At 44.2% G+C, this 27,420-nt stretch overlaps 1 protein-coding gene across 3 annotated transcripts in view; it reads right to left on the reverse strand.

Annotated features, from left to right (window-relative positions):
• Positions 1–3,115: 3,115 nt before the first annotated feature.
• Positions 3,116–27,420, reverse strand: part of epha3 (eph receptor A3) — a 74,255-nt gene continuing 49,950 nt past the window's right edge. Inside the window, exons 11-19 of one of the 3 annotated variants that reach the window (XM_084478595.1) lie at positions 26,898–27,023; positions 24,262–24,447; positions 21,523–21,584; positions 19,264–19,473; positions 15,171–15,320; positions 14,203–14,396; positions 10,091–10,246; positions 7,342–7,455; positions 3,116–5,044 (exon numbers count right to left, since the gene is read on the reverse strand). In XM_084478595.1, coding sequence (XP_084334721.1) covers positions 7,377–7,455; positions 10,091–10,246; positions 14,203–14,396; positions 15,171–15,320; positions 19,264–19,473; positions 21,523–21,584; positions 24,262–24,447; positions 26,898–27,023 — 1,163 coding nt within the window. In that variant the 3' untranslated portion in view covers positions 3,116–5,044; positions 7,342–7,376. The remainder of the gene's footprint in view (positions 5,045–7,341; positions 7,456–10,090; positions 10,247–14,202; positions 14,397–15,170; positions 15,321–19,263; positions 19,474–21,522; positions 21,585–24,261; positions 24,448–26,897; positions 27,024–27,420) is intronic. The other 2 variants (XM_084478594.1, XM_084478593.1) reach the window with 2 other exon arrangements.

The following is a 27,420-nucleotide window of genomic DNA, read 5'->3' on the forward strand; positions in this document are numbered from 1 at the left end:
TTCACGAGGCTAAGTGTAAATGCCAAAAGTCACAAAATAAAGAACATTGGTGGTTTTCCCGCAGGAGGCATCCTGGAGTGGGAAAGATCTTGTTCCATACATCCACTGTTACCTACTTAACAGCTCAGAGCTGTGGAGGCTGGGGTTCATCCCAGCCAAAACATGGGCAGAGAGGCAGGAAACAACCTAGCCCTCCTAATCTGATAGTTGAAGGAAATACTGACACACACACACACACTCTCTCTATCTCTCCCTCTCTCTTTCTCTCAAAAGGCTAGTTCCTAGGCTGGTTTGGAAGTTAAATTGATCTTGAACTTTTCTTCATTAACTGGATTTTTTTTTTTCATCCACTTTTTGCAGTTTTTCAAGAACTTGTGCATGACCTGTGGATGGCATAGTGAGTTAATGAGCTGGCTCATCAAATATGGTGTTTCTATTCCTCCTGTGGACATCCCACACTTTTAGTTATTCCCTAACATATTTCCATTGAGTAGTTTTAACAGCTAGGGGTTGGGTTCACCTTTCTCCCTCGACCATTTCTCAAGTGAGATTATGAGGAAAAGATAATAAAAGCGTTAAAATAAATATGCTGTTATAAATAGTTACCAGCTAAATTAAAAACCTTTGGAGACACCCAATGCCCTGTTGAATACGACGGTTATGATGATAAAGCACATGCTGTGTTTATATACATACTTTATATTGCTGTTGTGTACTGTACAGCATGCCACAAACACAAACTACGCATTTGAGGGAGCTACACTGATTCAATTTTGAAGTAGAACAACGGAAAATACAAAATGAATAACCGGTCTGGTGACCCTAACCAGGTAAAAAAATACATTCCTTTAAAATGTGTAATAATTCATGTCAGTTACCATGTGGATAGCATTAAGCGGTGAATTGAGTTAGAAACAGCCTCGCAGAGTGACGTCCAATCCAAATCGATTGGATTCAGTAGACAGAATTTCCAGTGAAGATGAAGAGGTCAGACATGAAGAGAACAGCAGCATATCATGTCACATTCCCTGCAAGTCTTTTCTTCATTAAACTCTTGGCCAGCTCACATTCTGTACCGAACGCTGGATCTTCAAAGTAATCAAAACTTTATCCTTGATTGGGTTAACATGAGGAAGTATAGGATCATGGGAAGGAGGAGTGAAACACTGTTTGCCCTCATTTGTGTCATTCGGATGCATGAATTAATCATTCTTGAATGTTTTCATTTTTAACTTGAGCCATGCGCTTTTTATGATTGAATAATCATGTGACAAATTCTTACAGCCCCTTACTCTTTCTCTGGCTAACCACTTTAGAGATTATTATAAGTGTGCGGCTTTCCAGCAACTGGGGTGTTTATAGAGACATGAAGGCCATGAAAGAAGACATATATATATATAAAATAAATATTTTACCTGTGTATTTTGTTGCAATTAATTATAATGGTCTCATTATGGGTGTAAACAACCAACATATTTTGGTTCTTTGCGTCTGATGATATTTAACACTTCTGCATAACGTCATTAAAAGGTTAGTCGACCAGTGTCGTTGATAATTAAATACAATTTACCTCCTGTTTTGGAAGCCCAACTTACATTGGATTTCGTATTCAAATGTAGATGTGTTGATGTAATTTTTTCAAAATGATGCTGAATGGTATAATGAATAGGATATCATGTGTGCTTGGCTATAGTTAAGGAGAATTACACTACTCACACACAGTGTTGAAATCTGCTTTGTGACATATCAAGTCTCACACATCTTGTTTTTGTAAAATATTTTGAAAATATTTATTATAAAAATATAAATGTTTCCACTACAAATTGTTTTACATTAGTTAGACAAGGCAATCTATGTTTTCATGCACACACAACGCACACCCCAGCCCCCACCCACCCACCCCACCCCCTCTCACACACATGAACACACAAACACACAATCACACACACTGACATCGTGACACACACACACACACACACACACACACACTCAACGTCCACCAGGGACAGACAGGTAGGTCTGTAGGAAGAAAAGGAAGGTCAGTTGCATAACAGTATTGCTCTTTCAAATGTCAACCATTTTGTAAAGTAAGTAAAAACAAACAAAAATGACACATAGCGCTGCCACATAACTTATGAATATATTACCTGAAAAACGGTTACGATGCACTGTAGAATGTTAACAAATAAATAATGAAACCATAATTGCTTTTTTATTGTAGAAAAGAAAAAAAACACCAGACAACAATTATAACTCAAAATAAGATATAATAAAAAATTCTCTTTTTTTAATTAAAAATGTTGCACTTTTTTGTTCACTCTTTTATACATAGTAACATTTGTACAAAGGGGTGGTCATGTGGTGGTCTCCATGACTCGCTACTGTTATCCTTCCTCATTTTGTTATCGTTATTAGTATTTTGTACATTATGTACATGCTAATTTGAGTACATAACAGCAACACACAGTTCCTCAGAAGCATACAAATCTTCTCTGTTCCCTGGCTTCAAATCACGTGAACAGGAAAATGCTTGGGATTTGACTACCAGTTATGCTCTGCAGCAGCGATAGGACGAAAACAAGAAATGAAAGCAAAGTGCTTTAAATAGTGGATTAGAGAGAACGGGGCATACATAATACCATAAAAACATAATACCATGTATCCCCCTTCTTATAATAACAAACCACTGCCCAGTATCTTCCTTGCACACAAAACCTGCCATTAGTTAGACAATACTGACGAAAGAGTACAACATTGTCGCATTTTTTTTGGTCGTTACATTGGGCATGTTGACAAAAAGAAAAAAACATACAATGACGTCATTGTCCTGTAAGTGCTAAGATGAAAGTACTCTGCCAACAGCGCTGCATTGCACCAAGTACCACGTTGCCGTAGATCCAGGGTTTTCCTACGTGATAACCTGTATAGATATGCTGCATGGCGTAACATCAGACCGCCACTTGAAACCGTTTTGATCACTGAATCATTTGGAAGGAAGATCTTGGCACACGCTAAACCTGGACCAACTATATCAAAATAATAATATGTTGTCAGTGATATTCCCTTATTAATCTCATTGGTAGTCAGGACGGACGTCTCAAACAAAATACATATATTTGTTGTTTTTTTTGCTTTTTTTTTTTTTTTACAGACAACAGAAAACCGAAGAAAGAGAAGTTCCTGGTGAAACACACTTTTGAGCGGCTACTGGGAGTAATCCATCTCTTTCACTTTCCTTAAGACATCATTTAGAAAACCTTTCTTTATCCTAGTCTTTCTCACACCTGTCCAAAGATAATAGTCCATGCTGTATTTGCTCAAACAACACATAGTTATTGAATGAATGTCTCGTAGCTCCACAGAGACTGAATATCATATATTTGGAGAACTGCAAAAATCCTGCATATGAATTATTTATATCCAAGCCTCTCAAAGTGATTTCAAAACCAAGTAGATGATGAGCACCTGATTTTTAAACTTAGTTTAGAAGAGGTCTCAAAAGAGCTTTCAATGATGTTAATGAATCATTTCCATGTGTAAAATCATTTGCACAGAAAACAAAACAACCAAAAAGGATTGGATTACTTCACAATTTACCACCCGTTTGTGATGTATAATCTGCAAGTCCATCTATCACAGCAGACAGTATGAACATTTCATTACCCACAGGTTTTTAAATGACTGTTGTGGTAAAAAGAGGCAAATAAACATTGAAAAGATATGTGCATGGTTGGTTGGTTTCAGTACATAACATCGTAACATACACACCATTGCATCTTGGCTGAACATGTGTCCTTTTCCATACTCTTCCTCACTCCCAATGTTCCTTGACCTGTCATCCCCTCTCATTCAGTCCCTCAAAAACAATACTAGTGGTGTTTGATGTGTCTTTAGTTCCTGTGCGTTTGAAAGCACACCGTTTTGACGCACAATATACATGTGACAGATGCATGGGCTATATGGATGAGACAATACGATTATAATGATTACTATTAGTAGAATTATTGCTTCAAATGGCACACCCGTTGTGTAAAATATTGCAGAGGCTAGAGCTTAAAACGTAAAATGGCTTCGTTATTAATCTAGCTGTGTGTATGTGGTTATATGGTGATCTAGGGTTCTCAGATGACCGGTAGACCGAACCTCACCCCCGCCCCCCCCCACGGCTCAACGTCCGCCTGGGAGAAGGCTCCGGGGACGGCCACTGGAGTCGCTGCCACCGCCACCGCCGCCGCCGACGCTGCTGCTGCCGTCTGCCGCTATCTTTTATGCAAGGCATCACAAGATCCGTCCCTTTATGGATCGGACAAGAGGGGCTGGTGCCCTTCCTCTTCAGGTTGCAGATCACAGGGGGCAATATCAAAACAACCGGTCCCACACACACACACACACACACACACACACGCACACACACAACAACACTCCTTGGCACATTGTCTTCCCCCCTGCGCCTCTCTTCCGCTATGTGTCCGTAAGGCCTCTCATCGTGGACTGGTTAGTCGCTTCAGGAGTCGGCGAGCTTTAACAAGCTGGCAGGACTTTTGCTGGATCCCTGTTACCCCGGCGACCCGGGTTATGACATCATATTTGACTGGACCGATATATATATATATATATATATATATATACATATAAACATATAGATAGATGGATCTATTTATATATCTATACATCTTATATATAAATATATATATACATATATATAGAAATGTCGTCCCTCTCTCATTACTACATTCAATCTTTTTCAGTGTTTTATCTCCATGGTGATGGCCACTGCGTTGGCAGAGCAGTAGGCCCCGCCCCTCCAGCCTGGGGGGACCGGTGCCGGCAGACCGGGCTGGTCTGCGTTGCCTTGCTCAACCTCTTTTTTAGTATTGTTCTCGTTTCGCTTTTTTTTTTGTACACATGCTTGTCTTTTGTGTTGCTGTGATGATGTTAAACCGGCACAGGGCAGTTCTTGGTGTGGGTGTCCAGGGATGCTTTCAGGCTGCTCACAATGTTCTTCTGAGAGCCGCCCAGGGCTCCTCCGGCCTTCTTCAGATCCCTTTGGAGAGCGGGAGGGACGGGGGAGACAGAGAGAGAGAGAGAGAGACAGAGAGAGAGAGGAGGACAGAGAGAGACAGCGACACACAGAGAGACAGAGACATAGAGAGAGACAGAGAGACAGAGAGAGAGAGAGACAGAGCGAGAGGAGGACAGAGAGAGACAGAGACACAGAGAGAGACAGAGACACAGAGAGAGACAGAGACACAGAGAGAGAGACAGAGACACAGAGAGAGAGACAGAGACATAGAGAGAGACAGAGACACAGAGAGAGAGACAGAGACACAGAGAGAGAGACAGAGACATAGAGAGAGAGACAGAGACACAGAGAGAGAGACAGAGACATAGAGACAGAGAGAGACATAGAGAGAGAGGGACACAAGAGAGAGAGAGAGAGAGAGAGAGAGATAGAGAGAGAGAGAGAGAGAGAGAGAGAGAGAGAGAGAGAGAGAGAGAGAGAGAGAGAGAGGAAGAGTAAGAGAGAGAGATTCAAAGATACAGAGAAAGATAGACAGAGAGAGAGCGACAGAGGCAGAGAGAGAGAGACAAAGATACAGAGAAAAAGAGAGATAGACAGAGAGAGAGAGAGAGAAAGACATTGAGACGGAAAAGGAATGAAAGATATGGAGAGAGAGAGAGAGCAAGGGACAGAGAGAGATACGGCCAGATAGAGAGAGCGAGAGAGAGAAAGAGAGAGAGAGAGAGAGAGAGAGAGAGAGAGAGAGAGAGAGAGAGAGAGCGAGAGAGAGCGAGATACAGAGAGGGATAGCGGGAGACACACAGGGAGATAAACAGAGATCCAGAGGGAGAGGGGACGGACGGGGAGGGAGAACAAGTGAGACGGGGAGATAGAGAGTTACATTAGCGCAACGTGAAGATGTGACATCTCGTGTGACATTAATGACATGCACCCGGCACTGCTCTGCTCCACCGGCTCCACACCGGCTCCACCCCACCCGCGTCCTCCCTTTCATCCGTCAGTCACAGGACAGCCACGTCGGTGCAGAAGGCCACCGGGCCGCTATAAGATCAAAAGGCGGGGGGGGGGGGGGGGTCACGAGTCGCCGTACATACTCCATCGCTAACAATCAGGGAGGTGGGGGTGGGTGGCCCGGGGGGGGTGGGGGGGGCGGGGGGGGGGCGGCCGTGGGGGCTACGCCGACAGCTGCTATTATGCCGCTGTCATTGGCAGACAATGGCATGCAAAGCGCAGCCGCGGGGATGAAACAGTGAAGTGTCCTGTGTGCGATACATATCACGCTGAAGTGTATTTCTGCATCGGGGTAGAAAGGGGGTCACCTGGAGGGAGCGGGGGGGCGGCGGGGGGGCCAGGGGGGGGGGGGATGGGGCAGAGCAGCACCCAGTACGATGAGATAAGACTCGGCTGTAGATAAATGCAATGCAGCAAGAAGGGCTCATGTAACGATTGCAATAAGTTGCGTGCGTTGACTGTAAAACACATTAGTATGCGGTTAACGGGATGAGCTTGTGAGGATCACTTTGATAGTATTTCGTTTTTTAGACCAATGGATAAAATATAGATGCAGACAGACATACACACACACACACACAAGCACACGTTCTTTCTTTCAGAATGCAGTATAGGTGATGCAGAGCTTTTGGGGCTCGGTGGTGATGTTCACTCGGGGATTGTATTAGTAAAAAGCATTGTAGCGGTACGGTTAATGCGCCACACTGTTGCAATCGAATTACGGTAATGCAAGCAGTAGGTTTGGTTTGTTGACGGGCAAACAAGCTGGATTGTTATGGGAAACACACTGGTGGGCAGTCGCCAAACGACTCTGCAATATGGACCCAAAATCAATGGCTGGGGTTCCACTAGACCCTGAAGTGCACCTTCAAAACTTTGGAATGTAACTTTTACAATTCATGAATTATTAAATGTGTTCTGTGCAATAATGCTTCATTCATTGGTATTATACGCTACAGGTCACATAGCATACTTTTACAACAAATTTGGTCAATTTTAATCATGTGACACTGACTGACTTCCCCTTTATATTATACTATATTTGTAATAAATTAGAATAAATGTATCACGAAGCAGAAAAGTATCACTAGGCAGACAAGACTAGACTGATAAATAAGGTCATGTAAACGTATTTCACAAACCGAGCCATCAATTTTGAAAGGGTCATGAAGATGAAAGCCCATGAGTGGTTCTGGCAGATTAAATAGTCGAAGGAGACAGGATTAGGTGGAGGAGACGGGGGACAGGGTGGGGTTGCGAGGGAGGGGGGAGGGCGGGGGGGGGGGGCTGTTTTGATCTCCACCCACCATCCAGAGCCAGAGGAGGAGGAGGAGAGCAGGGGCTAGAGAGTGGTCATCCCCATGGACGGCTCCCATTCGGGGCAGGAGGCGGGAGTGATGTGGACCTCGGTCACAACCATTCTACCGAGACACATCGGGGACCCAGTGAGGTTAGCACAGGCAGTCAACTGGAGCATGTAGCATTCAGCTATGTATGGTGATGTGTCCTGGAGTCTGAGAACCGCTTTGGAGCCAATTTCTGATGTGTGTAGTGTAGTGTTGTTACTGGTCCAAAGGGTTTCTAAATGGTATTTAAGACGTGGCTTCTTCTAATCGGGCGGATCTTTCCCTTGATTTGGCTAAATCGTTTTGAATCCATATGTGGAAGTGATTTTGGGAAACCAAAGACATCATGTGATAGAATGAAGGTGAATATGATGTGCAAACCAACAATCAAACAGGTTGTTGCAAGATTAAATAACAATGACATATGACAAATGTGGAGCAACATAAACAACAAAAACAGATGTGAACAAAGATATAAACAATAAACAACATACATCACCATATTGTTTATGCCAGACAGTGTACATTATGCATAAAAAAACATTACACCTTTTTATACACCAGCCATTATTATGGCACAGCGTTTTGTCTGAAAGGGCCGGGCCTTTGATTTACCTGCACTGATCTGTTTGCCTCCAGACTATAAAGCGCAGAACAGCTGTGTGGGATGAGTTGAGTTGAAGGTCATGAATGGTCATGGCCTTGTGCTGAATAACAAGCGCTGAATTAAGACTTCACAAATCAATAGAGCGATGCAAAGCGCAGGCCAAGGCCGGGACGGGCCCTGTAATGGCATTTAGTCTGTAGCTGAGCTAGCCTCAGCTGTGTTAGCCCCGGCCTTCACTCGATTGGATACTGCACTGATCCAATTTTGCATCGGCAGGGGAAATAGCCATGTATGAAGTGATCCATTTAGGGTCAAAGTCACATCTGTGACTTATGCTGTCAATAGCCATGTTGTTTTCTTAAAAGTCTGCAGCGCAAGCTCTCTCCTGTTACTGACAGCAAATTGGCAGGGGACACACTCTGTGATCAAGCACATCCCATGATTAAATGTCGTAGGCGAGGGCTCGGAGGAAAGGCGATACAGTCCTCTGGCCTTGATCCTTCACCACCACCATACCTCAACCCTCCTACCTATGGACGCTTTGATCACGCTGATTATCCTCGTCCTATTATTCAAAATGTCACATCCCAACACAATTAGCAAACCAGCTGGCCAGCCCCATTCTGTCTCGAACGTACTTCTCCCTGCTTAAACGCAGGAGACCCTTCTGATGGGCCAAGCATATTGCATCCACAAATGAATTTGATCCCCATGCACCCTCTCCTCCCTTTCTTCCTTCTTACACGTGCCGACGTGTATGCATGAAAAACACAGTGGTGCAGATGTTTTTATTTGCTCTATGGTTTATTATTTCTGGCATTTTAAGAATAGATCCCTGCCTTTGAAAGGTATGCCATAACTAAGTCTCTGTTTGTGAAGAATGAGTGAATTAAAGAGAGCACATTGTGGACCCAGAGCCAGCCTCCTACGTTCTGTCATATTGCAATGGTTGTTGTTGAATTACAGAGCGAGAGAGAGAGCTAGCGACAGAGAACAACTTATACAGAGAGCTGATGCAGGGCCAGACATAAGGAGACAAAGTATGTGAGCTCGCATTTCCTTCCACTGTTGCAAATTGTGTGTTGACACATTTTCAAATAACCACATAGCCACATTCAAGGTCTTAGTGGCCGTTCTCTGGAGGGTGCAGTTGCCCAACATGTTATTTCTCAGCCTATTTTGGGACAGCTCTCTGAAAATGTTGCGCAATGCATCAACTTTTCGCACTCATTCTGTATCACTTTTATAAAAAAGATGTAAACTTTACCCTAACTTTCTAAATATTAGAAAGTATATACAAGTGCCAATCTCAAGTGCCAACTGCACATCCATAGTTGATAATGTAGGAGGCAGGTGAGAGGGGTAGTTGTTTTTGTCATCATCTCTAAAATATCTATTATATGATAGTAGGCATAGTGGTAGAGGTGAACTCCATTGTGTTGACTTGGGAACTTCATGTGCAGGCTTTTCTACCCTAGAGTGACAACATAAACAAATACTTATGTTTTTATTAGCGGGTCAAACAACTAGGTGCACAGAGTGGAGAGAGAGGGCAATCATCCTCTGGCCTGGTACAGATCAATTGTAACTAATAGTTTCATTTATTGTCATTCAACATGTTAGACACATGGAAAACAAAATGTATGCCCAGCACCAGCAATATGGCAGGTTAACAATATAAAAATGCTCTAAAGCATACATCTTTCTGTGCTATCATACACAGCCTCATTCAATGTCTGGCACTTCCTTTGTATTGCCAGCAACAGACACAGACTGTGGTACAAGTCAAGAACTTTGTCCAGTTCCTAATAGGTACTTATACCCTGTGAAATCCTTAAGGTGCTTGCACATCTTCCCAACAAATACCAACACCTAACTTTAGAAAAAGTGGGTTGGAGTTGGCCAACACCACAACAACAGCCAACACCCAGTGATGGGTATGACACAATGGCTTGATGCTGGGGTTGCTTGGGGTAGTTTTCAAGCACTTAAAATGCTCTGAATCCTGGGCAAGGGTTAAAACCTGGAACACACAATGTCTGCCATCTGTGTGTCATCTGTGTGTCACCAGTTTATGTTTGGCGTTATTCCAATGGTCCTTACTCTGTGGAGGTCTTGGGCATGGTGTCACAGGAGCTGTAGCAAACACCAGAGAAGGCTTCCTTGCAGGGCAGCGTCCTCATGCCATCCATCCAGTCTCCTACGGTGTCCCACGATGTCGCCTCTGAGCTGCTCTGTTCCAGCAGCTGATTGGTTGGCCTGGGAGGGAGGGAGGGTCACATGTGTTAAACATGTGGCCTATAGAACAGATATCACAACATTTAAACCCCAATTGATAATGTTGCTAATATACGTCACTGTGTGAAGATTGGGCAAAAATGTTCATGGTAGATTTGCGGGGAACGCACAAGGGAGTACAGTGTTTGGATGAATGAGCAAACTGTAAGAATGAGAGTGTGAAAGCGAAACAAAAAGCAAAAAGTCTAACATTGTATTGACAATTCACACCCCAAAAAACACATTTGCATGGTTAGGACATGCATGTAGCTATAAAACCACCAGCAGAAACGCTTGTGAAAATGCCCTCCCTGTATGTTCCACTAACGCCGTGAGTGGTTTATGGTCTTTGAGGCGTGGATGTCAGATAGAAATAATTTATATAACATGCACTCAGAATAATGATAAGTAGTAAGTTACCATGGCCGACTTCAGCTTAATTGTAATCACACTCTATGCATACTGCATTGGGCCACATTATTTTTATGTAGACAAGTTTTAATTCAATCAAATTAAAGTTTCAGCCGACTTAAGAGTAAACAACTATCACTCCTCGGTCCACAAAGGAGAGGCAGTGATAATTAAATTGTTACTCACTAAAAGGTAGATTACACACAAACATATCATGACTGTTTTGATTACCGGTTTTCATTAGAAAGGCTGTCAGAGCTTATAGAGAGAGTTAGATCTTAACATAATAAGTGACGATTATAACATCAGAGAGAGGAACACCAGAGTTTTAACACCAAATTGCCGCTCACGCTTAAGTGCAGATGTACTGATCGAGATGAACAACATTTAAAAGTGGGTCATTGGGGCCTGTATTTTCAACGAGGAACCTTTGGTAAGAAACAAGTGTCTGGCATATCAGACACAGACACTTGATATGATGCACCGAAAACATGCTCGCAGAGACACACCAGTCGGGGATCCCCCCAGGGAATAGAACCCGTGGAGTCGTTGGGGACGGGACACGGAAACCAGGGTATTGCTGTCTCTTGGGAGATACTATTCATAGCTGTGTAAATAAACTCATTAGCATACAGCGAAGTCCACTCCCGTCTAAGTTATTTGCACTGTCAGGAAGGTCAGAAACAAGTTGGAGTGTGTGTCGTAGGTTGGCTTAATGTGTTGTGTATGCAAATGTTTGACTTTGCGTTGGGTTTCTGAGCATGTGCGTGTGTATTCATGGTTGCCTCTGCTTGTGTGTGTGTGTGTGTGTGTGTGTGTGTGTGTGTACAGTGAATGCACAGGCATGTGTGAGCATGTGGAATATGGAACTATGGCAACAGAAAAGACACAGGGCAGCTCCTTATGGGATTAGGCAGAGAGAGAGAGAGCTCTCCCATAGGGTGCTCCTCTGTACAGCGTATGAAATCCGCACTATGTTAGACAAATGGTTGTGATTGACACGACCCGGTCAGCTGGAAATCTGCCTGAACGGGATGCGGGCCAGATGCATATTCCAGCACAAAAATGTACTCGCAGATGTGGCTGGTTCGCAGGCTACAAGGTGTTGCTCCGATGAAACAAGCACACAGAAATCAAACATCTTCTATAAAGGGAATCTGAAAGAAAAGGTTGGAATCGGGGGATGAAATGAGGGCGAAGAAGTGGGTGCCTGTAAGCATGGGGTGGGGGGAGAGGCGGGGGTAGGTTGTGTGTGTGTGTGTGTGTGTGTGTGTGTGTGTGTGTGTGGGAGGATGGGTGGTGGGGGCACTGTTATCTCCCACAACCCTCCAAAAAACTGTTCCCGGCTGTCTGTGTACACAAACAAGCTGTTCAAACCCCGAGTATTGATTTTCTCCAGGAGCTCTATCTTCATCGGCCCCCCCCTCCGCCGCCGCGCTCCCGCTCTGCCGAGAGCTAAACTGTGGATGACCTTGCATCCCTCGCTTCCCAAACTCTTCTCTTTTAACTTTTTTTTTGATATTTATTTCATTCCTCTCCAGCTTCACCCGACCCCTCAGAAATTGTCTCGGAGGCTGGAGGCTCAATCGCTAAGACGAGAGAAGGGGAACCAGGGGGGGATGGAGCGGGGAACAAAGCAGCGTGATGATGAAGGCGTTGTAGGGAGGGGGTCAGGAGAGGACGGTGGGGGGGGGGTGGGGGGATGGGGGTGGGGAATGAAAGAATAACCGGTGTGTCGGTGTGAGGGGGGGCCGGCGTGGAGAGGGTAGCTGGCGGGGTCGATAGCTTGGTGTGGCGCGTCTGGCTCCGCCAAGGAATGAAAAGTTGCGAGGAAAGAAGATCGGAGGCGAGTACACTTGCATGCATGAAAAAATACACGCACAAACATACATTCATACACATACATACATACATACATACGTATAGAAACACACATGTATGCAGACGCACACACACACACACACACACACACACACCCACAAAGGTTTGATTTTGAAGGAGACACGAGGAATGAACTCAATGATGACTCAATGAACTCAGAGGAAGTCTGAGTGCTTGACCAGAGGACTGGGGTGTCCAGAGGACACAAAGGACACGGGCAGAGGAATTATTCAGTCTCAACATTAGTCCAGAACCACACGTCAGACCTCCTCTGGGCACTGGGCAGCCAGTGCTTGTTCGGACGGCGGTAAGGTGTGTGTGTGTGTGTGTGTGTGTGTGTGTGTGTGTGTGTGTGTGTGTGTGTGTGTGTGTGTGAGGGGGGGGGGAGAGGGTGGCTAGTTCCATTAACCACGATGACTGTGCCGAGACAAATGAGGTGTGTGGAGCTTGAATGCAGCTGCTCATGCTGTGCACGCACGCACACAACACCCACACACACAAAGACAAATGTGCACACACACACACACACACACACACACACACACACACACAGCCACACACACACGCACAGCCACACATACACACACACACACACACACACACACGCAAACACACAACACTCTCTCATACACACACACACACACAAACACACACACTCACACACACAACTGCTGAGAAATGCATAGTTTCCATAAATCACACCCACCCACCCCCCTCACAGCCAGTCTGTGCTTGCCCAGTGTTAAAAGCCAATCAGGAAAATTACACGCGAACTCCAAGGGACCTATTTTCACTTTCTTAAGAAATCATTAGTCAATGTTATGAGCTCTGACGTCTCCATAATACCGCGGTCGGATTCTGGGAGAGGCCCAGTGCACAGGGACCTCTCCCCCTCCCTCCCCTGCCCAGGACAGGCTCCCTGACTCTGCATGGGGTAGGCCTGCTTCAGGAAGCCCCTAAATCAGAGCATGGTGGTCCTCGCTAAGAAAGCAGATCATTAATATTTACATTTGACTACTGGAAATGGACTAAGGAAAAGCTTATACCAAATTAATACATAAATAAATACAAAAGTTTGTGTTTAATGAAAAAAAAAACAGCTGAGATAAAGTATGTCATTACCTTGACCCATACCAAAATAAAACGCAGCAGCTATAATTTCCCAAAGCAGGAGGCAGGCTTCATAACATCCTGTACAGACAGGAAGTTAGTTGTGTTTGCCAACTATAAAGATTAGGGCTAGTGTAAATATAGAAAATGATGATTATTTATGACAAATACAATGACAGCAAAAATATGAAAAGAGACTGGTAAACAAAAAGAGTAGGAAATCTTCCATCAAGAGAAGAATCCAAAAAGTCCAACCAGTGAACAATGAACCATTTGGTTCATTCTACAAAAGAATGATTCATTAAGGAAACTCTGGAGGAACGCTCTGTTTTAAAGCTGTTTACATCAATAATTGTATTCCATGTAATCACCAAATCTCAGTCAATTCCTAAATCCCAGATGGTCCCAGACACAATAGGCAAAAACTGGACTTTGATGACTTGAAAGCTGTGTGCGGACGACTGGCACGCTGCCACACTTCAAACGAAGCTCTACCTCCTCCCATGGTGTGGCTCGTGTGATCTACTCTGTGGTACCTGGAGGTTGTGTTGGCGGTGATCTTGAGGGTCCCGGGGTTGCGGATGAGCTTGTCCAGGATGCTGACGATGTGCTCGAACTTGGGCCGGTTGTTCCTTTCCTTCTGCCAGCAGTCCAGCATCAGCTGGTAGAGGGCAGCGGGGCAGTCCATGGGCGGGGGCAGGCGGTAGCCCTCGTCCACTGCCTTGATCACCTGGGCGAAGGCGGCACCAAAGACGGGCGGTTTAAGATGAGACCAGAGGTGAGATGAGATAACGCAGGGCCCTGTTTACGCCAGAGGAATCTCTAGCTGCCACCCTCTTTTTTTCTTCTCCATTTCGATTGTATCTAGAGTCAAATCTCAAAGGTGTTTACACGAAAGGCACAACGCACACACAACCCTCTCAGCCTGTTTACACGAAGGGGGATGTTTATGAGGGATCGCTGCTTGACACAGCTTTCAGGTTTGTAACCACATCCATGGGTTTTCACAATCTCGGAGAATGGGCAGAGACATGGTGACTGTGGGGTACCAGTGTGCATTGCTTCATCTCTCGTACAAAATGCACCAGCCCGCTAGGAGGGAGAAAACATCTCTCTTTGATTCAGAATCTCAAAACAGTTTTTACTCGATTTGTGATTTGAAGAGTCATTCAAAACACGCCAAGGTCGGGTATTAATGGCAGATGGGGATGTGGCATTCACAGCAGAAAGTACAGGACACTCAATACACAACAAATACAATAGAGCAATACAAAATAAAAAATGAACATATGTACAAATAACAATTTGAATCCAAGAAATCAACTTTTTTTTTTATATACTTACACATAAATATATCTGTATTAATTCAATAGAAAATAAACATGATACTTATTTTCCTACCTAAAGTCTCAGTAATTACACGGGTGATGAATCCATCGCTATAATGTATCATTTCTTTTTCATTTTTAAGATATGTTTGAGGTTAGCGAGAGCTTCTACTCACGTCCTGATTGGACATCTCCCAGTAGGGCCTCTCCCCGTATGACATCACTTCCCAGAGCAGGATGCCATAGCTCCAGGCATCACTGGAGGATGTAAACTTCCTGTAGGCTATGGCCTCAGGTGCCGTCCACCGGATAGGGATCTTACCGCCCTGACAGGGGGAGATGGAAGGAGAGATAGTGTGAGTTATGGCTGTCAGTCCGTCCGCGGAAGACACTGCGCTCTATATATGGGAGTCTGCACAAACAACACATATCGACTATGAGGGCCAAGTTCACTCTGGTGAACACAATGTTACCCTCACCTTACATCACATTTCTGATGCTGCTTTACACATTTTCCTTATCTAACCCCCTTTTTCCCTTTCCACTTCCCGGACTCTATGCTAGCCCACGGACTGTATTTCCTTTGAGGAAGTAATCCTCTTCCATGTATGTGCTGACTTTAAAGTGTCCCCTCTTGATCTACTTACGCCGAGCTAGCCATCCGACAATAACCGCTCAAGGTTGAGGTAAGGGAGCGGGGGAAGAAAAGTGGAGCAAAAAAGGCAAGGACAAACAAAAACCAATGGACTTCACAAAACACATTACAATATGAACTGAAAATAGCTTCTCAGGAGTCCAACTGAGTTCATTACCTTGAATGATATGATTATTTAAGCTATGGTGTGGGATGGAAAATTACAGAGCTCCATACAAAAGTGTTTTGTTTGTGTGCTTAGAACAATATTTTTGTTGTTACGACCCCAATGTCAAGAAAATAATCATTCTGGGTCTCGACGATGTTTGACATTTCCATTAGATAAGGGACAGGATAGTTATAGCCAGGCATCTCTGAGCCTACTAGACACTCTCTCATACACACACACACACACACACACACACACATACACACACACACACGCACACACACACACCTATCTGGACTTGAATAAGCCAGTTTTAACCTTATCCGTGTTCATGACACAACCGTTGTTTGCTGCTTCAGAAACTTGTTTATTTCTGTGAGCCTAGCAGATTAAAATATTGCATTGCTGTGTGTTTGCTTGCTGATATTCTCTTGGGCTTAATAAATTGGAATCTTGTTTGTACTCGTCCTGTTTTTTGGAGATTCAATTATTCATGTGTTATCATTATTTGCTTCCCATTCGGTTCGGGTCAATTTGGTTCTTCAGTTTGAGTTCAGTTCAGTTTTGGTGAATTCCCACCACAACCATTCTGTACAAAATGTGTTGTTATGTTTCACTCCTACAGTTGGAACCTCACACAAATATAAAAGCACCTCACGGTATCTTCTCATTGCCATTCATTTAGACGACAACAATATGTCTAGGGTACATCACTAAAATAACTAAATGACTCTACCATACCGCCCCCCAAACGATGCAGAAATGGAAGAAGGAATGACTGCCCGGCCGTTCCTAATGTGCAACCAAAGTACGTGTCACGCAGTCACTGTCTGTGACTATAGAGTGTCCTTTAGCAGCCGCCACTCCCCTGACCTTGTTATGCTGCCTGCATGCCGTTCATTGTTGTGATCCCACCAAGACAGAGTGTGGCGTGAGGAGAACATTGCTGGAGATTTATGTCCACCTTATCACACCCCAGCGTGTTTGATGGGTTGGTTATTATCTCCCTAGTGTTCCGGCGTGCATGTGTAGATGTCCATAAAAAAAATCTGGGATAAATGGTTTGTCAGTGCGTGTGTGTGCGTGTGTGTATGTGTGTGCGTGTGTGTGTGTGTGTGTGTGTGTGTGTGTGTGTGTGTGTGCATGCAAGTGTATGTATGAATGTATGAGCATGTGTGTGTGTGTTAGGTACTGGCAGTTTGCAGTGTGACTATTTAAATTATGTTGGTGGGGGCAGATAAAGAGAGGGTCAGATGTGACAAAGTGACAATAGGCCTTCTCATACTCAGTAACTCTGTCATCATCCACCTCCCTTCATCCTTTCTCTATATATAAGAGACACACACACAGACACATGCACACACACACACAGCCAGCTCTCTGCTCTTTGCATCACCTAAAGAAGGGTGATGGACTTGGATGGACAATTCCTGTTTCATTTTATCAATTCAATTGTTACTCTGTATTACAATTGATCCTGACAATTCAAGATGGATTCTGATTGCAATCTTAGATCAATGCAAACAACCCCCCCCCCCCCCAGGGACTACCATTGGGTGCTGTTTCCTAAAGTCACACATGAGTGCACCGCGGCCGTTAGAAAACAGGAGAATGGCATCATTCATACATTGATATGCACAATGCAACGCCCTGCCAAAGACAATGCAAGGGCACCGTGGTCATTCATCTGAACTAAACGGAGGAGCCACTATAGACACTCAGGGCCCTATCTTGCGCCCGGTGCAATTGACTTTCTACACCGACGCATGTGTTGTTGCTAGTTTGCACCCAGCGCAAAGCTGATTTTCCCCCGCAGTAACCAGGCGCCACTACACTTGCGCCTGGAGAGGCGTGTCGGCGAAAAGCAGGGGCGTGTTCCGGCGCAAATGATACTTTTTTTGTACTTTTTTGCTATTTTAGCTATCTAAAAAATGCGCCAATGCAATTGCGCCACTGACCGAAAAATACCTGGTCTATAGCGGATAGTGTAGTTGTTGCTATTTTGACGTGCCATGGCAGGTCGGAACTACAACATAGCCTACACTTACACACATGTAGGTATACACAGCACAAACATGCAAACTATTAACCTGATTTAAATATTATGATGTGAAAGATTATTCATACGTGTGAAACTGCATAGAAATAGCGTGTGGATTGTGGAAACATTTTTTTCAATAGGGCTGCATGAATGAACATGAATGAAGTATAGTAAGCTATGGCATGCGTTAAAATAATAATAATAACAATAATACATTCGAGCAAAGTATATTCCAGGCTTCCAAAACAAAATCTAATTTTAGGGTAAATGGTTGGTTAAATGATTTGGGAAAGAACAGCTGATACAGCGGTAAGTTGTCTTTTAAATCAAACACCGTACAGCAAACACATATGTTCTTGACACAGACATTGTGTACAAGCCCATTAGGCCTACTTTTAGGATTGATGAGTATTTGATTGTGAGAAAACATAGTTTTACCGCAAGTGAGTGTTTAAAAGAATGAATGAATGCGGGTGATGCTTGGTGCGCGTGTGTGTGCGCACCCATCTGTCTAAACACACGCAAACTAAACACGTAACACATAATACAGTCCATGGCGATGTATATTAATGGGGGGACACATGCATATTATGAACACAAGTCGATAACGATAATGTATACAATACTGGTAACAAACAATGTTTGTTAATGTATTGCCGCATATCATTAAATAGACCCACAGTTGCGGCCATCGAGGACCGCATCCGCATTTCATATATGTTTTAAGTTGTCTTTGCCGCAATTTACATGACGAATCAGTGTTTCTGAAGTTGGAGAAGAAAACGCTATTCCATGTGTGAATTATGCCTATTATTTGGCCATAAACTGAGCCATTTGAAGTTTGAAATTTATGTGGTCATGCATCTGTCTCAGAGGAGACTCCAAACACGCTGTCAAAATATCAACTCGCCAAGTCAAATGTGCTGGGTCTTAAAGGGGATGGCAGGTGGAACTCTCACTGGTTTATTGCACGTTACGCCCAAAACACACCTACAGGTTTCAGCCCAACCCATTTATCTCGCCGTCATAATTGCAACAGCGTCGTAGAACCGCCCACAAAGTACTTTGACTTTGTGCCTTGACGTCTGCGTTTTAGACCGTCTAACTAGGGCCCTCAGTCCGTTGACACATTTTGAAATGTAGAAACTGTCGTGGAATTGAGACTCTTTAATACTTACTATGTGAAATCTGCTGTAATTGTTGCATTACTAATAAGAAAATGTATCTCTGATTTCAATAACTACACATTAAGCACCCTGTCAAGCTGAAATTATTAATGTATTTGCTGTAGAGGCAATTTTTATTGAACTGTTGATAGCTCTCAGCCTTACTAGGGGGTTGCTTTGGATAACAGCGTCCACAGCTCAATCAAGTTTTACGTTTATTTTGTGATTTCACACTTTTCCCCGCTCCCTCCCAGCTCACCCTTGTGGTGTAGGCAGCCTCCGGGTCGTCCTCCAGGACTCGGGACAGGCCGAAGTCGGACACCTTGCACACCAGGTTGCTGTTGACCAGGATGTTCCGAGCCGCCAGGTCTCGATGGACGTACCCCATATCGGACAGGTACTTCATGCCCGAGGCGATGCCGCGCAGCATGCCCACCAGCTGGATGCCGGTAAACTGGGCGTCATGCTTCTGAAGAATATGTTTATATAGAGAGAGAGAGAGACAAAGACAGAGAGGGAGGGAGAGAGAGAGAGAGAGAGAGAGAGAGAGAGAGAGGGGAAAGAAAATAAAAAACATGCCACACAGCAGTTTAATAGATCCTAGGAAATGTGACCTTTACAACTATTTTGCATACAGAATTTTTCATTAACCTTTAAAAAGTACTACTGTGACAAACTACACGCTGATCTGCAGTGGCAACCGAGAGCAGGAGTCAATGAAGCGTAAGCTATGGAAACGCCGTTCAAATATTCAAATGGATATGCAATTCAGCGTAAACAATTATAGGCGAATCTCTCTAGATGCGCTTTCAACAATAAATTGTATATATATATATATAAGGTCATTCTTAAAGATCAGATTCTTTAAGAATGAAAAAGAATCTGATCTTTTCAAAGATACCAAAAGATATTTGGTATCTTTGAAAATAAGATGTGAGAGAAACACAGGCATTAACAAGGTTAAGATCGTCACACAGAGATAGAGACAGTGTTGGGACTATGAGGGTTGTACAAACAATCGGAAAGAAACATTTTTGTTTGGTTTGAGTTGGCAGTTGGCGTGTTTACACTGGCGTTTGCAATCTTATAGGCCCAGTGAGATGTCTGCTGATGCCCTGATGCAATAATAATAATAATAATAATAATAATCCTAACATAAGCATAGCAGAGGGAGACACGGGGGAAAGAGGGGAAGACTTCAAAATAAAAGCGGGATGATAAAAATACATCAGCAAGGGAGGAACAACGGAACATAAGTAACAAACGTCAAATACAAGGGATGGGAAAATAATGGTGCTATTGTGTGTGTGCGTGTGTGTGTGTGTGTGTGTGTGTGCGTGTGTTTGTCTTTGAACAACAGACCCGGCCAGCACAACATCTAGCGCACTGTGCAATTACTTCACTGACCACCTTGCTAAGTCACTTCAAAGCATAAGCAAATCTCAAAACACAGACACCAGCTAGTGCATATAAGTGGTCTATGTATGTGTACAGATGTGGGTTTGGATGTATGCGAGCGTATGTTTGTGTGCCTGAGTGCCTGTGTGTGTGTGTGTGCTTGCGTCTTTGCCTGTGTGTGTGTGTGTGTGTGTGTGTGTGTGTGTGCGTGCATCTGTGCCTGTGCATGCATTTGTGCATGCGTGCGTGCATGTGTGTGTGTGTGTGTGTGTGTGTCGGTGACGCGTCTCCCCGCTGATGAAGAGCAGACCTCTAAAAGCAACATGGTGGTTATTCCTCCCACTTCTTCTGAGACGCTGAGCAGACACATGTGGAAAGAGGCTAACTACACCAAGAACAGACGCGGGTGAAAAACACACCGGCTCCATGTTGATTCAATGTTTTTTTTGCGCTCTTTTGATTTAGAATCGTGGTTTGGCTGTTGTGGCTTGGCTAATTACAGTGAAGCATCGGAATTGCTCATTAGTCGGGGAGGGAGCGAGATAGAGCGCTACAGAGATTCTTCATTTGAACTTTTCCTTCCTGACAGTTAACCGGCGCGTTGCTTTGTAGAACGCTGACCGCCGCACACTAGTAGACAGTGGACGTGTATCAAAAACACATTTGCGCTAGTAGCTGGAATACTCCGTGGTGAAAGAGGAGTTGGCAGCAAAAACATAAAATAAAAAAGGGGGTTTGGTACGGTAAGCAGCAACAACGATGGTCGCCAGCGTGAAGCGTAACTGAGCCATACACATTCTAACCGTTTTTTTCCGTATTCATTTCAATATTATGTTACTTTATACGGTAAGGTTTGGAAAACACGAAGCACACGTTTATAGGTTTGAACCAACGGATGAAGACCCACCCATAAGTATGTCGGTGAACACAAATGAAAGGCTGACCAAGATGACAAAGAGCACTGGGACTCAGCTACAGCTAATTTGATACTAACACAGGGAACTGTTTTAGCGTTCATTATTTTATACAAGCCTGCGAGTGTGTGTGTGAGTGTGTGTGTTCGAGTGCGTATGGGTTTGTGTTGCTGTGTGTGTGTGTGTGTGTGTGTGAGGACACCTACTCTTAGAAAGCTGTCCAGTGATCCATTCTCCATGTACTCTGTGACGATCATCACAGGCTTGCCTGTCGGAAACAAACGAGATGGAGAAACGAGATGGAAGCCTTGTTAGGTGAGGTAATATTGGTCGGCCTTTGACAGCGACAGTATGGACAACAGTATAGCAGTATGCACAGAAACACACGAGAAGATCCTAATGATGACATTCACGCCCTAAGAAGCATCTTGGGAAGTGTCTTGTTGTGCGCCAAAGACACGTTTCACAGCTTGTCTATGGAAGCGCAACAGATGCTCACACGCACAATCGGAAATTATCATTGGCCCATATGAGCAATCCTCCTGGAATTTCCTCCACCGTACATCAATAAAACACACACACACACGCACGCACAAGTACACACACACACACACACACACACACACACACACACACAACCTGCACAAAGCATGTAGACTTGTGGCTTTCTCTGTCCTATTTTCGCTCTTTACGTTTTTTGTTGGTTTCAGGCTGGTGAGCTGTCAGAGTGTGACATTGTTTTTCCAGTGGAGGGACATAACCCGGGTCACAGCCCGCCATCGCCTGCAACTGATCAGAACCAACCGGTGCGATGCTTTTACAACCAGAGTCGGGCCGGCGGAGTGTGTTCTCCACCCACGCTGAATCACAACCTCTTATTCCAATGAGGTTTATCCTTGCCAGCGCAACTACCTACTTGTCCCTGTTCCCCTCATGACTCTGTACATTGTATCTTCCCCCCCACACACATACACATAAACACATGCACACACACACACACACACGTATGTGCGCACACATGCACATACGCACAAATGGCTTTTGGATATTCACACACAAATGCACACACATACACCCACACATGTGCACACATCCACAAACACATGCACGCGCACAGACACAGACATACAGACACACACACACACACTCTGCGGTCACACAGAAAAAACTGGGGTCCGACGACCAGAGACAGATATGATGCTGGCAAAAAGTGCTTTCTCCTGCTCTTATAAGCACTGGTCTTGTAAACACAGATAGAGATACGGTTAAACAACCGCCAACCTCATCAACCCCCATCCCCGCAAAGGCCTTGATGATGCATCACTTTGTGTTTCCGACCAGACAGCTTTTACAGTCCCAGATGCAGCGATCAGCCATTCCCTATCTCCCCCCCCCCTCTATTCTTGCCTGCCACAACATCTTTGTTTTGTGTTGGAGTTCAAAAGAGAGAAAGGCGGGCAGAGCGGGGTGTGAGATGAGAGAAAGTTCTTTGAATGTGACAATGGTGTGTGCGTGTGTGTGTTTGTGGGTTGAGTGTGTGTGTGTGTGTGTGTGTGGATGTGTGTTTGTGTGTGTGTGTGTGTGTGTGTGTGTGTGTGTGTGTGTGTGTGTGTGTGTGTGTGTGTGCATGTTTGTTCATGGGTGTGGGTGGGGTGGATGTGTGTGCGTGTGCATGTGTGTTTGTGTGTGTGTGTGTGTGTGTGTGCATGTTTGTTCATGTGTGTGCGTGTGCATGTGTGTTTGTGTGTGTGTGTGTGTGTGTGTGTGAGAGAGAGAGAGAGAATAAACCTGCGATACCTGTGTTGGTATGCAGCGTGTCCTTGTTTCAGTGTATTCTTCTAATTCATGCACTGTGTTTGATATAGCCTCATGAGACCCCTGTGATCTTGCCAGTTCAAAATCAGTTTCTCAAAAACTTTAATATCTGGATGGTCTCACAAGGCTGACTTTATGGGAGCCATCCAACCAGAGCAACCGGAGGGAAATGAGGTGTGAAAAGTCCCAATATTATTATTAAGAATTAACATCAAGGGCAGCATAATAAATCACATGAATCAATGCTCTGGGTGTATGTGGATTCCGCGCATGTGGTGGGGAATCAGAAATGACCTGCCCTCTACTCTCTTTTTTGCAGAAAGCTGTCTGGAGCCCTTTGCTAGTGAGAAAGGGAAGAGGGGGCGGACACCGGGTGTCTGCGTGCTGACAAAATGGGTTGTAGGCAGCAGCATCCTGCAGGGAAGGAGAGTGAGACGTATGGATTTATGGATTTCTGCTTGGCCTTGGACGCGGGCCCTGATCAGAGAACATTGATCTGCTGAGATTTACACCGCAGCCACTCCATACAAATCTCCCCAGGTCTTGCAGGGAGAACGTCTGCCACTTTAGAGCCATTCGTCAGACGGGGAGAATTCAGAATGGGCTACTTTAGGGGGAAACCTCAAAACGTGTCGGGCTTATGTCAGGCTCACGTTGTAGCTCTCCCACTTCTGTTTTGTTTCTCTCTCTTGATGATTGTTCTTTCTTTCCAAGTTGATGATATGAGCATCTGTCCTCATTTCAACAGTGAAATGAGTCAAAGTTAGGGGCCATTGTGTAAGTATACCATGCCTTTCTTTTCCTAAATAGTATCATGAAATGAATTTGGATAATGTCTAAAGAAAGGACTTTTATGAAAGGATTAGTTAAGAATAATTAAGAATAAACACAAACACTAATATGTTTGTGTTTTTTTGGCTCATAAAATAAAACGCTTTAATAGCGTATTTAATATTAATATAAAATTTATATTATTCTTTTATATTTAAAATATGCAGTGTGCGTGTGTGTGTGTTTATGTATGTGTGTGTGTGTGTGTGTGTGTGTGTGTGTGTGTTTAAGTGTGTGTATGCACGTGTGTTTGTGTGTGTGAGTGTGTGTGTGCACGTGCGTGCGCGCCCCTCACTTACTGCGTGTTACGACCCCCTCCAGCCTGATAATGTTAGGGTGATCAAATTGGCCCATGATTGACGCCTCTGCCAAGAACTCCCGCCTCTGTTTGTCGGTGTAGCCTGCCTTCAGCGTCTTGATGGCTACGCACATTTCCTTCTTGCTGGGCAGCTTGAGTCGACCGCTGCACACCTCCCCAAACTCACCTTACACACAGAGGAGAGTGATATAAAGTGAACTGCTTGTTTAGTATGCTTGATCCATGCTTCCTGTAACATTAAGCTGTATCAACGTTGCAGACAAGCAATTTGGATGCGTTAAAAGCCTTGAATATTAATGAATTCAAATTGGATTGTTTTATCGATTATGACTATATATTCATTAGTATTGCAGTAATGATTCACATACATTTTATTCCCATGGGTCACCACTGTATTTTAGTTTTTTTATTTAGCAAAATGAAAGAATACAATGCAAGTACATGAAAATACAAGGAGAGAGAGAGAGAGAGAGAGAGAGAGAGAGAGAGAGAGAGAGAGAGAGAGAGAGAGAGAGAGAGAGAGAGAGCCCAACAACAAGATAGGGAAAAAGAGACACATTAAACAGATAACCACTGGTATGTGTTCCATTGCAATTATTGGAGCAATCGTTCATTTTGGTGGGTGGGAGGGAAGGAAGCCTTCCCTGAATTGACTGAGTGAGTCAATTTACAATTCCCCGAAGCAGCATAAGTCATATCATTTAAGCCGGGTAAGAGGCTTTGATATCCATCTACACCATGTCCAGATAGGAATGAATTCACCGCATTGTTATTGAAATGAGGATACATTTCTAAAAGTACTAAAAAGAGCAGAAATAAACAATAATTTAACTTTTCCCTCTTCATCATTATTATAACCATCATTTCCCTAATAATATACTACACAATTTCTAGGATACACTGCATGAATGGTGACATTAATAATAATTATATCCTAATGTTGGTGTTAAGGGTTGGAAATCACTCATAGGAGCAGGACAGGACCGGGTTTTTCTATGCGCAGTGTTTACAACAGATCACATTTAATCATGATGCAGTGAGCCTTTTCTATATATATACATATCTCACTACATCACTATTGGCTTTACCCTTCGTGCTGTATACACTGTGTATAGACAAACCCTGTCCTGCTCCTGCATACAGCAGAGTCTGTGGACTAGCAGTTTGCGGTCGGTGTGTGGGTAGGGATCCTGACGTTTTGTGGAACAGGAGACTAGGTGAACTGTGCAGACTGTTATGTTCTGTGTGCTTTACCCTCAATCCTTTCTGTCTGCACCCATGAATCACAATACAGTACTCTGGTGCCTTCCCTCCTGCTCAGTTCATGGGGGAGTACATTATGGGCCCAGGAGGAGGGGGAGAGGAAAGGGGAGGAGAGGAGGAGAGGAGGAGAGGCAGCGGGTAGAAGGTAGGGGACGGAATATGGATGTCAGAAAGCAGAGAGGAGAAAAGGTAGATGAGAGGAAAGGAAAGGAGTGGAAAAAACAGGCGAGGTTGCAGAGGAAGACAGGAGGAGGAGATGATGAGAGGAGAGGAGGAGGAGATGAGGGGAGACGCAGAGGAGGAGAAGGGGGGGAGAGGAGTATCACAGGGCAGCGATAGGGAGAGAGACAGAGAGAGAGAGAAGTCAATGTTAAAAGGGAGGCAGCCATGCAATGGAATGGAAAATAAAGGTTTGCCAAGGAATTGAATGGCAAAGCTAGAGAGAGAGCGCGAGACAGATGATAGGAAAGAGGGGGTTCAAATGGATGTTTGAGGGTGTTAGAATGGTGCAGCTGACAGGAGGGTTATGGGAGTAAAACACTAGAGATGTGGGGGCGTGGGAGTAGTAAACCAATATCCCAGCTGGGGCGTCCGAGGTGAGGTTAGTGCTGCCCCACAGTCCCTCACTCTTATGTTCTAGCACTCCATTAAAATGGCTCTCCTTCTATCGCTCCATCTCTCCATCTATCGAGCTAGCTATCCATCTATCTATCTGTCTATCTATCCGTCTCACTCTCACTCACCCTCTCTCCGTCTCCCTCTCTCCCTCTCTCTCTCCGTCTCCCTCCCTCTCCCTCCCTCTCCCTCTCTCTCTCTCTCTCTCTCTCTCCCTCTGTTGCAGGCACAGAGGTGAGATCGGACTTCAAGCTGAGGGTGCTAAACGATTGTTCATTCCCAGCTGTGCATTATACGGGCTGCAGCTGACTGTCGCAGCGCTTGGCAGTCGCGGGGAATGTGTAAGTTCATTATGTTGCAGCGTGTGTATGTGTCTAAGCCCTAGACTGCATAGTTGAGGTGAGTTGCTGAATTTGAGAGGCAATTAGAAAATTGCCTGAGAAAGAATGTATGTCGTAAAGTATATATATATATATATATATATATATGTATATGTATATATATATATATATATACTGTACATAATAACAATAATGATTAATATTAGAATCATTACATTATAATAATAATATATAATACATTTTATTTTATAGTGCCTTTCTTAAGGACCCAAGGCGCTTTACATGCATACATGCAGGAGGCTGCCAAGGAAAAATGACGTCTGTGTCTAGATGGGCGATGTCACATGAGCATACACATTACACGGTTGGATCCACTCTGTGTCATGTACTCCCTTACCTGCTCCCACTACTTTATCAATGGCGATGCATGATGCGTCCAGCTCCTTGGCAAACTCGTGCACTGCCTGACTGGGGTCCTCGTACGTGTGGGGGTCCACGTAGGTCCTGATGCCTGGGAGACGCACTGCAGTGGGAGCACAAGACGCAATGAGACATCTTACTGTTTCAGAATGTGTGTGTTAGTGTGTGTGTGTGTGTGTGTCCTGACACTGAAAAATAGTACTAAGCATTGTGTAGAATCTTAACCTAGCTATCATCTTAACATCTTTACTGTACCGACAGTGATATAGTGTTGTTGCTCTTTCTTCTGACATATGTACTTACTCTAAGTCACTTTGGATAAAAGTGTCTGCTAAATGCCCTAAATGTAAATCTAAATGTATGTGTGTGCGTCTGGATGTGAGTGTCTATCTGTCCGGTTGGCATTGATAAAAACACAAATTAATGGACATTTATATAGGCGTACACTCTGACACGCACACACACGCACACACACACACACACACACACACACACACACA

This window comes from Micromesistius poutassou, assembly GCF_964030765.1.
Source record: "Micromesistius poutassou genome assembly, chromosome: 14".
NCBI classification, from domain to species: Eukaryota; Metazoa; Chordata; class Actinopteri; order Gadiformes; family Gadidae; genus Micromesistius; species Micromesistius poutassou.